This window comes from Apodemus sylvaticus, chromosome 17, assembly GCF_947179515.1.
Source record: "Apodemus sylvaticus chromosome 17, mApoSyl1.1, whole genome shotgun sequence".
Classification (NCBI taxonomy): domain Eukaryota; kingdom Metazoa; phylum Chordata; class Mammalia; order Rodentia; family Muridae; genus Apodemus; species Apodemus sylvaticus.
The window spans coordinates 4,135,396-4,149,883 of record NC_067488.1 but is presented as its reverse complement, the minus strand read 5'-3'; the positions used below and the strand labels follow the sequence as shown (position 1 = coordinate 4,149,883).

Sequence of the window (14,488 nt, the reverse complement as noted above, 5' to 3'; positions counted from 1 at the left end):
ATTTTTACTTATATATGCTTAAAAGTTAACAAATTATACTTAAATAACTTAGAATTAATAAAAATAGGAAATAAAGGTTCCTTTGTTTTTCCATCGTTATTGTTGAACTTTAGTGCTAATATTTGCTGCTCTGTGCAGTTAATCCAGTTCTTAATTTTCTTATAAATAAGTTGTCTCATTTAGGCCGCAAAGATTGGTTGATTAATTAATTAATTAATTAAGTTGGTTTTTGAGGCAGCGCTTCCCTGTGTAGTTGTCTTACAACTCGCTCTGTAGACCAGGATGGCCTTGAATTCATAGAGATCTACTTGCTTCTGCCTCCTAAGTGCCACGATTAAAGCCTAGGCCACCATTGCCTGTCCCGAGGTGAATTTATGAAGTAAATCCATAATTGTGTACCTGATTGTACATAATTGTGTAGCTAAGATGGAGGTAAAATGAGTGTATTTTATTTTATACCATCAGTATATTTTTCAGAAACCAAGGTTTTAAAAGTCATGGAGAACTAGGGATAAATTTTAGATAATTAACAATATCCTGTTCTTGTAACCTTCCCCCCCCCCCCCCCCCCCCCCCCCCCCCCCGGTTTTTTTGAGACAGGGTTTCTCTGTATAGCCTTGGCTGTCCTGGAACTTACTCTGTAGACCAGGCTGGCCTCAGACTCAGAAATCCACCTGCCTCTGCCTCCCAAGTGCTGAGATTAGTGTGTGGCACCACTGCCTGGTTCTGTTTTTGTAACATAAAGTAGATCTTTCTCTAATATTTTGGCTTTTAAATGAACTCAAAGTTTAAAAAAAAAAAAGGAAGGTAATGAAGTCTAAGAGGCAGTCATTTCTGCAGTTGTTGCTGTGATGGCTTGTAGTCTGTTTGTCCTGCTAGCTCCTAACAGCTATGGTATTTCCCCTCTCAGTCCTTCAGGTTGTACTTTTTGGGGGAAGAAGCCCTGGAGCCGAAAGAAGAAAATCCTGTGGCAGCTGGGCACCCTTGTGGGCGCCCCCGTAGGGATCGCTCTCATAGCTGGCATTGCCATTCCCGCCATGATTATTGGCATTCCTGTGTACGTGGGCCGCAAGGTAAGCGCCTCTTAGTGCACAGCTTACTCTAGACTGTGCGTCTCCTTAACAACGAAGGCGGTTTGCTTTGTTGTTTAATCGAGAATCTGGTTTTAAGTTCTTTATTATAACTTTATTATAAATGTTTTGGGCTGGGGATATAATTCTGTTGGTAGTTTTCATGGTGACGTCCTTGATTTGTTTTCCAGCACTATATAAACTGGGTGTGGTGGCCCACACTTGTAATCCTAACACACAGGAAGTGGGAGCAGAGGATCAGAAGTTCAAAGTCATCTTCAGAATAGAGGAAGCGTGAAGCCAGCCCATGTGGGCAAAAAAAGAGGGGGACAGCGAGGGGGAGTGGCGAGGCATGTCCGGCATAGGAGAACTCTGGAAGGCAGAGCCTGCATAGGGGATGGGGACACTGGCAGGACCGCTCACCGCACTACACACTGTGTCATCTGGGCACCCAGGTACCTGTAGAGCACGAGACTGTCTGGCTAGTGTGGAGGTCTTTGCCCAGAAGGCGGGGCGTTTGCACGGCCCTGGGTACCTGTGGAAGAAGCTGCTTGGCCGAGAGGAAGCTCGATCCTTCCCTGGTGGCTGGAAACGCTGAGGCCTGCTCCGTGCTCCTAAGCGGCAGGTGGTAGGAAGAGAAAAGGAGATAGAGAAGAGAGAGAGAAAATAGAGAGATGAGGGATGGTCGTGACCACATGGAAAAGGGAGAAAGAATGGAGAGAGGGGGAACAGAGAGAGGGGGGCAAGAGAGGGCGGGGAGAGAGACGAGAGGCTAGAGACAGAGAGGAGGGGCAAGAAGCCTCCTTTTATAGTTGGCTGGGTCACCTGGCTGTTGCTGAGGGGCAGGGAAAGCCTGGCTGTAGCCAGGTGACTGTAGGGGTGGGGTCCAGCCAGAACACTAGGGGCCTACGGCATGGCCATACGTGACTGATGGCCACAGGATTATGGAGTTGAGTCAACAGTCTGGGAGCATAGCTCCTGGTTCTGTCCCTTGTAGAATGTTCTACTGGGTCTCTGGAGTGGACTTGTTCAACCAGGCTGCCTCACATCACGGTCCCACAGAAGACCCTATTTTATATAGTAAACTCAAGTGTTTTTTGAGCTAATATGTTTATATTAAAAAAAAACAAAAACTTTCATTTAAAATTGTTAAAATTGTTACAATCTGCGCTGTAGATTGAATGTGTGGTATGAAGTTTTGAAGGATAATTGACATTGTTCTCTCAGGTATATCCTTGTAAAGTTATTTCTGTGAGATATTTAAGATAGAAATTAATAGCTAAGCAATGTATGCCCCCCCAAGCAAAAACTAATTAATCAGTTCTTTAATTCTTTACTCTTCAAAGCTTTGTCCCCCTCCATTACATTACTGCTATCAATAAATACAGTTTAAAAATTGTAGCAGTTTTTTCTGGGAGTCCAAATGCCAACATTTGCTAATTCCTACCACTGTCCTGTAAATGTTGAATTGTATGTCGTTAGCTAAGTAACCTTTTTTTGAAGAGCTGATGAAATAATTTATGAAATACTAAGAAGTGTGTTGCCATTTCAGTTAAATTAATTGAATGTGAAGAAATGATGTGACCCTAACCTAATGAGAACAAAGAAATGATGTGACCCTAAGCTACTGAGAACAAAGAAAGCAGTTCGTGGGGGTTAACAGTTGGAAAGTCCACACTTTATGGGGTTGGGGATGTCACTGTGTAGTCCTGGCTGGCCTGGAACTCAGAGATCAGCCTGCCTCTGCTTCCTAAAGGAAAGGTGTGTTTCACCACACTCCGCAAATGATTAATTCTAATGTTGTAGCACCCTAGGTATTTTAGCCTCTAATCTATATGTTGAAATAGTGAGGTTTACATTACTTGTGTACAGTATGTGTGTGAGCCCCTGAGTAGAGGTTAGAGGACAACTTGCTAGAGTTGGTTTTCTGCTTCAACTGTGTTGTTCAGGGGTCACACTAAGGTCACCAGGCTTGACAGCAAATACTGTTACCCTCTGAACCATCTCCAGCCCAACTGTGTAGTTTAGAATAGGTTATATAATTGGTCTTTAATTACATAGAAAGGGGCAGAACAAGGATTTGAGTCCAAATAAATCTGTATATGAAGTCCCTCATAAATTTCAGTCTAGCCATCTGGCACCCAATCCTGGAGAAAGTACTAACTCAACAATTGCTAGATGGCTGCTGTCTTAGCTTGGGTTTCTGTTGCTGCAGTAAAACACCATGACCAAAAACAAAAGCAAGGAGGGAAGGATTTATTGGCCTTACTCTTTCACAGTGTATTCTATCACTGAAAGAAGCAAGAACAGAAACTCAGACAGGACCGTGAGGCAGGAGCTGATGCAGAGGCCATGGAGGGGTGCTGCTTACTGGCTTGCTCCCCTGGCTTGTTCTTAGAGAACCCAGGACCACCAGCTCAGATACGGCACCACCCACCATCACTGGACCCCATCAATCACTGATTAAGAAAATACCTTAGTGCTGGATCTCATGAAGGCATCTTCTCAGTTGAGGTTTGCTCCTCTCAGATGACTCTAGCTTGTGTCCAGCTGACATGACTAGCTGCCACAGCCACTGTCGATAGAAAATACTTAGAAAAAAAAATAGGGCGGGGCATGGTGGCGCACGCCTGAAATCCCAGCACTTGGGAGGCAGAGGCAGGCGGATTTCTGAGGTCGAGGCCAGCTGGGTCTACCGAGTGAGTTCCAGGACAGCCAGGGCTACACAGAGAAACCCTGTCTCCTCTGTTAGATCCCATATAGGGATGAGGAGGAACATAGATATTTCTAAGTCTTTATTTCAGAAGGCTCTTAAGTAACCCTATAAAGTCAGTGAGTTTGGGCCACAGCATGGTGGTAGAGTGCGCAGCATGTGCAAGGGCCTGGGCTTGATTCAGAGCACTGCACAGAAGAAAAACAAATTATCTCCAATAGAAGAACTGTTGCTCTGATAAAATACCAGGACCAAAAGCAACTTGGTGGTGGAGGGTTTATTTGGTTTAGCTTCCTGATCACAGTCGATCATGGAAGGAAGTTGGGACAAAACCTAGAGGCAGCAACTGAAGTACATTCCTTGAAGGAACTCTGCTTACTGGCTTGTGTTCTTATATGACCCAGGACCACTTGCCCAGGGGTGGAACCACCTATAGTAGACTGGGCTATTATTAATCAAGAAAATGCCCCACAGGCCTGATGATATGTTAATCTAATGTGAGCATTTTCTTCTTTCCTGCCTTCCTTCCTTCCTTTTTTTTTTCTTTTCAGACAGGGTTTCTCTGTCCTAGAACTTGCTTTGTAGACCAGGCTGGCTTTGAACTCAGAGATCAACCATCTCTGCCTCTGGAGTGCTGTGATTAAAGGTGTGTGCCTCCACTGCCTGATTTAGTATGGACATTTTCTCTGTTAAGGTTCCTCTTTCCAAATGATTCTAGCTTATGGCAAGTTGACAAAACACTAAGCAGCACAGGAGCTTATTTTCATAACATTTCATGCAGCTTACCAAAAAGATTTTTATTGAAAGCAAAACTATTTACTTAGGTACATAGAATTAGAAGGGAAAGAGATACACTGCACATGCTGACAAAAAAATTTTAGAGTGACCGTCAGCCTGTAGCTCCAGTACTTGGGAGGCTAAAACAGGATTGTAGCAATTATGGGCCAGCCCAGTCCTTAGAGCAGGACCCATAGTGCAAAGAATGTGAAGTGTGTGTTGTCTGTGCACCTAAAGGCAGGCTGATGTGTTAGTGTTTCCTTTAAATGACATTCTGTGGTGTTTGAGAGTGTATCAGCTCAGGAAAACCTAGTAAGTCTAGAAAGTGCCAGAAAAGAGCTTTTAGTTACAACAAAAGTAGCTGTATGGAGAACAACAAGCTGGGCCTGCCTGTCATCCCAGCATTCAGGAGGCAGAGGCAGCAAGACAGGAGTCCAAGGTCATCCTTGGCTACAAGATGAGTGGGGTTAAGAACTAGGGGTATGGAGTCTTGGGAGATGGCTCAGTGATTAAGACGAGTTCTCAGTACCAGTGAACCACCTACAGCTGTCTGTAACTCTGGTCCCAAGGAACCAGTGACCTCTTCTGGCCTCTCTTGCCAAAGAGCACACATGGGACACAGATGTACATGCAGGTAAAACACATATACACATATAATAAAGGTTTGTTGTTGTTGTTGTTTTTGGGGGGGGGGATTTGGTTTTTTCGAGACAGGATTTCTCTGTATAGCCCTGGCTATCCTGGAACTCACTCTGTAGACCAGGCTGGCCTCAAACTCAGAAATCCACTTGCTCTGCCTCCCAGAGTGCTGGGATTACAGGCGTGCGCCACCACCGCCCCACTCATAAAGTTTTAAAAATAAAAGAAACTACTTGAAGAAAAAAATAGCTAACAGTTAAGTTGAAGCAAAGCAAATAGGATGATGTGTCACTGTTATTCCATACTGGCGCCTAAGGCTCCAAAGGTGGTAGGCTGTGCTGCACGTCTATACTAGCACTTGGGAGACTGAGGCAGGGGGTTAGCCTCACGTTTGAGGCCAGCCTTACTACATATGTATAGCAAGATTCTGTCTTAAGAAAAGAAGGAAGGGGGTGGGGGAGAGCAGATGTTGACAGAGGGTTTCTTTCCTTCCCATGACCTTACAGATGCACTGCATCTGTGTAGCTTGACTTTGCTCTGCTGCAGGACCATGTCTAGGAATAGGCTGAAAAGGAGTTATAGAACAAAACATAGACGAAGGGCCTAGTGCTGTACGTTAGAGACTGTGTGCTTTGGAGGCTGTTCTAATAGCTCACCAGCCACTTGGATGGCAATAATTCTATTTACTGATGGGGACTGTGTAATGATGCTAAGTAGATTTAACCCCTTTGTTAACCATTACTTTTCTTTGTCTCTGTTTATTTGAACTATAAATAGATAGGATTTTGATAATAATTTTGTTAATATTTTCTATCTTTAAAAGGTATCTGGGAAAAAAAGTTGTATTTTAGTGATATTTGAATCATACAGCCCCTTTGTAGACTTAACTGTTTCTTAGAAGTAAAACTGGTTACAGAAACCTCCTGGGAGCTGGTTCTGGGAGTCTTCTTTAGAAAGAAACTGTGGGATTCTAATATTGTTTTTGTGAGGTGGAATCTCCTGGCCTGGGCCAGCTTTGAAGCAGCAGTGTACACAAGGATGACATCAGACTTCTGACTCCAACTACAATCTCCTGAACCACTCTGCCTTCTTCTGTAACTAGGTCCTTAATAATTTTGATAATACTGTGGTTTACCTTGAAGTAGAGCATTTGATTGAGATTGTGTAAGAAATTACTTCAGCTTTCTTGTATGGGTAGGACTGTTTCATCTAAACTAAACTTATTTTTTTCTCTCTAAAATTCCATTCCCATTTAAATTTAAGATTCATAATCGCTACGAAGGCAAAGATGTTTCAAAACACAAGCGGAATCTGGCCATAGCAGGTGGTGTGACACTGTCTGTGATCGTCTCTCCGGTCGTGGCTGCCGTGACTGTAGGTAAGCATTGCCTCAGATCTTAGACATTTAATAGAAAAGGTATGTTAACTATTATGTTGTTGCTAAGAGGATTACTTTTAAAATGAAGAGGCAGTTTAAGTAGAGCCTGCAGATTTCTCAAGGAACTTCAGTAAAAGCATTGTAGACTCAAGAACCTAGTGTTAGGGCTGGGGCTATAGCTCAGGGCTATAGCGCTCCCCTCAGACATACACATGAGGCACTAGGTTTTAGGATAACTGGTGAGTAGCCCTCCTCCTCCAGGTGAGTTCAGGAGCTTGTACTTCAGAAGTTCATAGATTCTGACTGTCCCTCCTGCGATACCTGAAGGCTGCCTGAGAATCTTAAATTTGCTGTGTTCTGGCCAGATCTTCAGAACTCTGCACACCTCCTCCTGAAATAGACACCATCTTTCTTTGATTTACATTTGGTTTCTAATGACTTAATTTTACTCCCTTCTAGGCATTGGTGTTCCTATCATGTTAGCTTATGTCTATGGTGTGGTCCCAATTTCCCTCTGCCGAAGTGGGGGTTGTGGAGTTTCTGCAGGCAATGGGAAAGGAGTGAGGATTGAGTTTGATGACGAGAATGACATAAACGTCGGTGGGGCTAACGCAGCCATAGGTGAGTCCTTAGACAGGAAGAGACTCGTGTCTTCATTCTACCATCTCCCTTTACCAGGCCTCATGGTGTTCAGCGCAGGCTCCCTCTCCCTCTCCCTCTCCGTCTCCCTCTCCTCTTTCCTCTTTCCTCTTTCCTCTCTCACTCCGCGACAGGGTCTCACTGTGTAGCCTTGGCTGGCCTGGAACTTACTGTACACAACAGGCTGGCTCTGCTTCCCATGTGACAGGATTAAAGGTCATACCTGATGGCTTGTAGTTTTCATCTGGAAGCACAGCTATGAAAGGAACTACCCAAGGCAGTGAATGTGTGAGGGGAGGTGGTTCTGGGTGCTTAGCTCTTACTGAGAAGGCCTTTTGGAAGCTAGACCCTTTGTATATAGTGTTGTGCTTGGTACATTGTTATGTCCTGTGAAAAGGGTGTGAGGAGAAATGAAGTAAAAACAGTTACAGAGGGCCGATAAATGAAAACATTGTATTATTCAAAGAAATACAAATGAGAAGTGTCCTGAGCAGACAGTACAAAGAACCAAAGGCTTTGCACACTGCCGGCAGAGCAGTGTCAGTGCTCATCGCTCTAGACAGCACTTTCTGTGTCCAGCAGTCACGTGTGTGTCTTAAGACGAAGCCCTTTGTGCCTTCTGTGCATGTCTGCAAGAGCCAGCTCCTCAGAACCCTGTCACTTTACTTTTGATTACCTTCTCTTGATATGTCACGATTGTCTACATGGAGAGCAGGATGTCAGAAGGCCTTGTTAAGGTCTGCATCCTGCCCTGACTATTTCCCTCCCGTCCTGTCTGACCCCACTGCTCCTCGAAGGTGAGCCACACTCCTGTTAGTAGGCTTTGAAACTTTCGGTTGCCTCTGCCTGGAGTACTCTTCTGTCAGATAGTTTTACAGCATACTTGTTCCCTGCCTTTGGGTGTCTTACAAACGTGACCTTAAAAGAGGGCTTCGTGGTCCTATCCTAAAAGCTGTGTGTGTGCAGGGCTCACAGGCCTGTGCGGCTGTCTCTCCTCCACTCTCTTACCTCCGCTGGTTCTGATGGCTCTGTTATATTATGATTGCATGTGGAATAGGAACCCCAAAACTGGCATAAAAAAGTAAGTCCCTCAATAAAAGCATGTGAATAGTACTGTAAAATTACAGCATAATGCTAACACGTCTTATAGTAGTTTATAGGCAATTAGAACTGTGACCTATCAATTTCTGTCCCCGTCTTACTGTAGATCTAGAAAATAGGATCTCTTACTGGACCCCCATGAAGGCCAGGGAAGCCTAAAAAATAGTTCATTTAAAATTCCTACAATTTCTGGAATTAGCCAACAAAATAAGAAAATGACATCTTGAATTTAAGGCCAGTCTTAAATTGAGCTGCATACCCTGACCTAGTTCTTCTTATGCCTGACTTAGGTGTGACTTGTCCTTTGTAGTCTGGAATCTTTGTGAAGTCATGTAGGAGTTGAAGGCAGGAGCATGAGGAATCACTCTTACTTCATCTCTTGAATTATTTTACATTTAGATACGACATCAGTAGCGGAAGCAAGGCACAACCCTAGCATAGGGGAGGGAAGTGTTGGTGGTCTGACTGGCAGTTTGAGTGCAAGTGGAAGTCACATGGATCGAATAGGCACCATTAGAGACAACCTGAGCGAGACGGCCAGCACCATGGCGCTAGCGGGAGCGAGTATCACGGGCAGTCTGTCTGGAAGTGCCATGGTAAACTGTTTCAACAGGTACGTAAGAGCTGTTTGCTTTGTTTTGTTAAAGACCAGATATTAATTAGATGAACAATATAAATACAGAACGTGGTAATTATCCTAAGGTTAAAAAATAAAATTTAGGGAAAGATGATCGGTTCTTTTTTTTTTTTTACTGTATTTAATACTGGAAGAATAACAACTCAGTCCTGAGGAATAACGTTGCCCCTGGTGAAGCTTACCTAACTCTGTGAGTGAAGGAAAGGCCATGACTTGCCTGGTCCCTGCTTCTGTGGGACAGATAGACTGTCCGAGGGAGGGAGGGAGGGAGACAGATGTGGCGTGAGGCCTGGGGAACTGGTGGAGTCAGGATGCCTCAGATCCTGAAACAAGGCAGGAGCAGTCAGTCAGCCTGCACCCTAAAGTGACAGTGACCATCTCTCACTGATACCCCGAGAGACCGTGTTTTGTTTGTTTTTCTGATTCACCATTTCTGTTTTAGCTTTTTTATGTGAAGGAAGGTAGATGAATTAAAAGATAAATCAGTCATATTTATCTTAGTTTAGGTAGTTTATAGTTGGACAGAAACTAACTGTAGTGGTATATATTGTTATTATACAATTAGATGTGGGCTGAAGTTGTTTATTAGAACCCTTTTTAGTATAGGATTTTTTTTCATTATTATTTGAAATGAAGTTTCACAATATAGCCCTGGCTAGCTTGGAACTCAACATATAGGCCAGGCTGCTCTCAAACTCAAGTGACCAGCCTGCCTTTGTCTCCTAAGGGGATGGGATTAAAGATGTTTGCTCCCACATGCAGTTAATAGAGGATTTTTTAAAAAATTGTTGATTTTTTTATGTTTATTGGTCAGTATATTCTGAGTTTGTATTGTGTATTGAAATATGACAAAGGACTGTATCCTAGTGAAAATGACGGAGGTCTTTAAGATGCCTTGTTTGTTTTTCTCCCTTAGTCATGTTCTCTTGACTCTTGGATAGATGTTGTTCAGTACACTGCCCTGTTATCTGTGTCATCAGACAGATGACAGCTGAGGAATCGCAGTGTCTAAAACTTCATTACTGAAGCTCTTAGCTGACCTGTGTAAAGATGTGCATTATAACTGCTGAGCTATAAACGGTTGAGGGTTTATATGATGCCTTTCCCTTTAAGGTTGGAAGTACAAGCAGACGTACAGAAAGAGCGGTGTAGTCTGAGTGGAGAATCTGGCACAGTGAGCTTGGGAACTGTTAGTGATAACGCCAGCACCAAAGCAATGGCAGGATCCATTCTCAACTCCTATGTCCCTCTGGACAGGTGAGAAAGTGTGTTCCTTCTTAGGAGATCAGAAGGTTTTCTAAAAGTTGAAGTTAAAAGGAATTATCCCTATCAGTGGGCACAGTCTCTGAGAAACCAGTGAGATATTCAGAAGGAAAAAGTAAGTGTGTGGTTGTGAAGAGCAGGGGGAGAGTGAGGGCTGGGCTGCATGAGGAGAGGGCTGCGGGAAGGGGAGGACTGCGGGGGGGGGGTGCGGGGAGGTGAGGGGAGACCTGTGGCGAGGAGAGGGCTTGGGTTGCTGACTGATGAAAAATGTTGTGAGGTAGGAAATGCTGATAGCTGTGCCCATGATAGAAAAGCAGTAAATGTACCTATTGCTATTTTTAAACTTGAAGCATTAACCCTACCAGACCTGAGCCCTGAATGTAATTAACCCACAACCTGGCCTCCTGAGCAAAATTTTGATAGGGACTTTAAAAACTGTTTATAACATGCATAACAGTGGCTAGATTCAGATGAAACTTGGGTTGTAGAGCATGGGCCTACCTTGCCTCTCCTGCTGAACTTAGTGTGTGTGCCAGGCCGCCCAGCAGGTAGGCCTTCCCTGTGCACAGGCACTTTTTTGCAGCATGTATACCAGAGCCTCTTGACTCTCTCCTGGGGTAGCCCTTGCCTCCAGGGTCTGCCTCTTGTATGTAAGGTGCTTCTCCATGCACACAGGACACAGCACACACATGGGCACTCGAAGCACCAGGCAGAATTTCAGGGAAATGGTGGCCTGGGGTCCCTGATGAACAAGGAGAAAAGATCTGTGCCCACGCTTTCTTCGGTGATATGACCGGGACAGTTCACTGGCCTGTTAATCTCCAGAGGCACTGACGCCCAGATCCACACTTGGTGCCACCAAGTTCCTAGACCGGATGAGCACGGCAGCATCTCCCGTCACTCGGTTGAGGGGCAAGGGCACACCCCTTCCTCCAGCACTGTCTTTGATTTTAGAATCGCCATTTTCACTTTCACTCAATGGTTCTTCATAATCATCACTTGAATCAGAAAGAGAAAGGTTAATCCTTGCTAAATTCTCCCTCATCAGACTAAGAATTCTGTAAAATATCTGCCACTTGTTGAACTTAGTATGAGTTGACCTTGTCCATTTACTCATTGTGCTCGGTTCATTACCTCATGCTCAATTTTCCCCCTAAATCACTTCAAAATACAACCCAGTCAGCTAACGTCATGTTAGCTCAAGACTTCGCAGCAGCTGAGTATTATTTTTATCTCTTGGTAACGAAGCACCTGCTATTCCTGCTATACTGGGAACTCAGTTTTATAGACATTTATGTTATTCCCACTACAGTGGGAACTCAGCCAGATTGGGTTGGAGAGAAGACTCACCAGTACTTACTCCTTTTCTAGAAAACCTAGGTTCAGTTCTACACATTGGGTGATTCCTATCTACCTGTAACTCCAGTAACACTCCTCTGCTGGTGTGTGTGTGTGTGTGTGTGTGTGTGTGTATTTTATATCTATCCAGGTACTCTAGCCTCTGTTGGCACCTGTGCTCATATATATGTATGTGTATGTGTATGCATGTGTGTATGGGTATATATATACCCATACACATATAAAATAATCATCTTTTTTAAAGAAATATTAAGATGATCTTTGGAGTATTTATAGCGATGTACACCTTTAATCCCAGCACTCAGGAGGCAGAGGCAGACGGCCCTCTCTAAGTTCTAAGTCAGCCAGGATTGCATAGTCAATTACACCCTGTCTCAGACACAAGGCAAGCACAATAAGGACGGTCCTCTTCTGTGGTTTTGTTAGTATAATGTAATGTGCATTAAAATGCCCCACCAGCTTCTATATATAGGCCTCAGAATTTTCATAGAAAAGCCTCTGCCTTTGTTCTCATCTGAACAGAAATAAAAGTGAAGCCAGAAATAGTTTTATTTGTGTTCCTCTCATTTCAGAGAAGGGAACAGTATGGAAGTTCAAGTGGATATTGAATCAAAGCCATTCAAGTTCCGACACAACAGTGGAAGCAGTAGTGTGGATGACAGCGGTGCTACCCGAGGCCACACGGGCGGGTCAGCCAGTGGCTTGCCCGAAGGTAAATCCAGTGCTACCAAGTGGTCCAAGGAGGCAACGGGAGGAAAAAAGTCAAAAGGTGGTAAACTGAGGAAAAAGGGTAACATGAAGATCAATGAGACCAGAGAGGACATGGATGCACAGTTGTTAGAGCAGCAAAGCACGGCCTCGAGCGAGTCTGAGGCGCCGTCCCTCAGCGACAGCGTGCCATCTGTGGCAGACTCCCACTCCAGTCACTTCTCTGAATTTAGCTGCTCAGACTTAGAAAGCATGAGAACGTCCTGCAGTCATGGTTCCAGTGATTGCCACGCCCGCTTCGCAGCTGTGAACACCCTTCCTGAGGTAGAAAATGACCGGCTGGAGAATTCACCACACCAGTGTAGCAGTGCTCTGCTTTCCAAAACTGCTTCCTGTTCGGAGGTCCCGCAGCCCAGCCGAGCTGTAGACGAGCAGGGCTGCAGCAGAGGTGGGAGGGGGCCGGCTGTGGACGTGTGCTTCGGTGACGCGCTGACAGAGACAAATAATAACCACTCATTGCACCAGACAGCAGACTTGAAAGTTGCTGTCCAGACGGAAATTTAGGCCCGTGAATGCTGCAGAGTAATAACCACTGGACAACCTTGTTGGGAGCTGGTTGACCCATATGACTGTTAAGCTTCAGTTACCAGCAAAAGCCAGGTTTCATAATCATAATGCAATACATTTTGTATGTCTAGCAAAGCATTGTGTCTCATGTCGATATTAATTACCAGATTATGAAGTGAAGGCTTTAAAATGCGTTAGTATGAGAATAACAACATAAGAAAAAGGCATGTTTTGTGTTGTCACAAAACACTGCTTGACGCACATACCTGTGTATTTAGATAGAAATTTGGCTTAACTTATAATCATATAATACTAACACTGTTCTATGGTATTCTTAAGGAGAATTGAGGCTTAGGGATAAGTGGTTAGTGACATTTTATTGAAACCACTAAGGGATGGAACTTGGCAGATTACTCAGTAATGTACTTTGTAACATTTCTCTTCATAGCTTAAATTTCATTTCTTCACATGCAGTGTGGATATAAAGCTTCATGCGGCCCGTTGGTAACCATCCGGACACTTAAGACACTTGAGCAGAACTTTGGCAGTGTTTGCACAACTCTGAAGTAGAAATACTTGGTACTGTTCCATAGCTCGTATGGTGTTGCCATTTTAGAAGAAGAAGGTAAAAGTCTGTGAGGGACTGGCAGCAGCAGAGTACAATCCCATTAGGACCTGTCGCTAAGGGAACTTAGTGCCCTTTGATTCTTGGTGCCTTTGGGAGAGACTGGGTTTTTACGAGCCTTGTCATTTGAGGATTTTGCTCTATCATTTCCCATAATGTCTTCTCTAGTCACCTTGGATTATATAGAAAAATATAGGAAATAGGTAAACATGAATGTGATTATTAACTACACTGAAGAAGTATTCACCTACCAAAGACACACTCAGGCTTTAGTAAATTTAATGTTACATAACCTCAATTTTTAACATGTATATCTTTTTGAACCATGAAATCAAAACAGTGCAGAGCTTGTACCAAGCTTTGTAAAAGGTGTGCGTGTGGCTTTGCCCCTCTTGCTTTGTTTATGGGGGATGTTCAGCTGACACGAGCAGAAGTTGGCCAAAATACTGCCTGCACTACCGACTTCCCACACACTCTCCTGGCAGACTGACCTCACAGTGGTCAGGTACTCCATCCTAGGGGTTTCCTCTAAGTATTACCATTATGGTGCTACTGAGCATTTTCTTTTGATCAACAAGGGAAATGTCCGGGCTGCAGTCGTACCTTCGTTTTCCTCGCTGCGTCCATTAATCTGCTTAGATAACACTAGTGCCGGTTCTTTTAGCTGATACTGCTCATTATGGTGTTGGTGCATTTGTTTGCATTCCAGTTTTGTTCAGTAATGAGTGTGTAAACAGCAGACATGAAATAAATGTAAATACTAATGGATTTGGTGTGTGCCCAGGAATTTTTACAGCAATGGATTACTCATTTGCTATATTTGTTGGGGTTTCTACGGGGACAGAATTGATAGGCTGAATCTATACGAATAGAAAAGGAGATTTGTGGCTTATGGGCTGTGGTCCAGCCAATCCAACAATGGTTGGCTACCAGTAAAACTCCAGTACTGTAGCTATTTAGTCCATAAGGCTGATGTCTCCGCTGCTCTTCTGTATACAAGAGTCCCAAAGTA

The 14,488-nt window shown here is 44.0% G+C and overlaps 1 protein-coding gene across 1 annotated transcript in view; it reads left to right on the top strand.

Moving 5' to 3' along the window:
• The window catches only part of Rnf19a (ring finger protein 19A, RBR E3 ubiquitin protein ligase), a 43,235-nt gene extending 28,991 nt beyond the window's left edge, over window positions 1–14,244 (top strand). Inside the window, exons 6-11 of the mRNA XM_052160527.1 lie at window positions 911–1,073; window positions 6,463–6,577; window positions 7,037–7,198; window positions 8,717–8,930; window positions 10,068–10,211; window positions 12,149–14,244. Of these exons, the coding sequence (XP_052016487.1) occupies window positions 911–1,073; window positions 6,463–6,577; window positions 7,037–7,198; window positions 8,717–8,930; window positions 10,068–10,211; window positions 12,149–12,848 (1,498 nt within the window). The 3' untranslated portion in view covers window positions 12,849–14,244. The remainder of the gene's footprint in view (window positions 1–910; window positions 1,074–6,462; window positions 6,578–7,036; window positions 7,199–8,716; window positions 8,931–10,067; window positions 10,212–12,148) is intronic.
• Window positions 14,245–14,488: the final 244 nt, after the last annotated feature.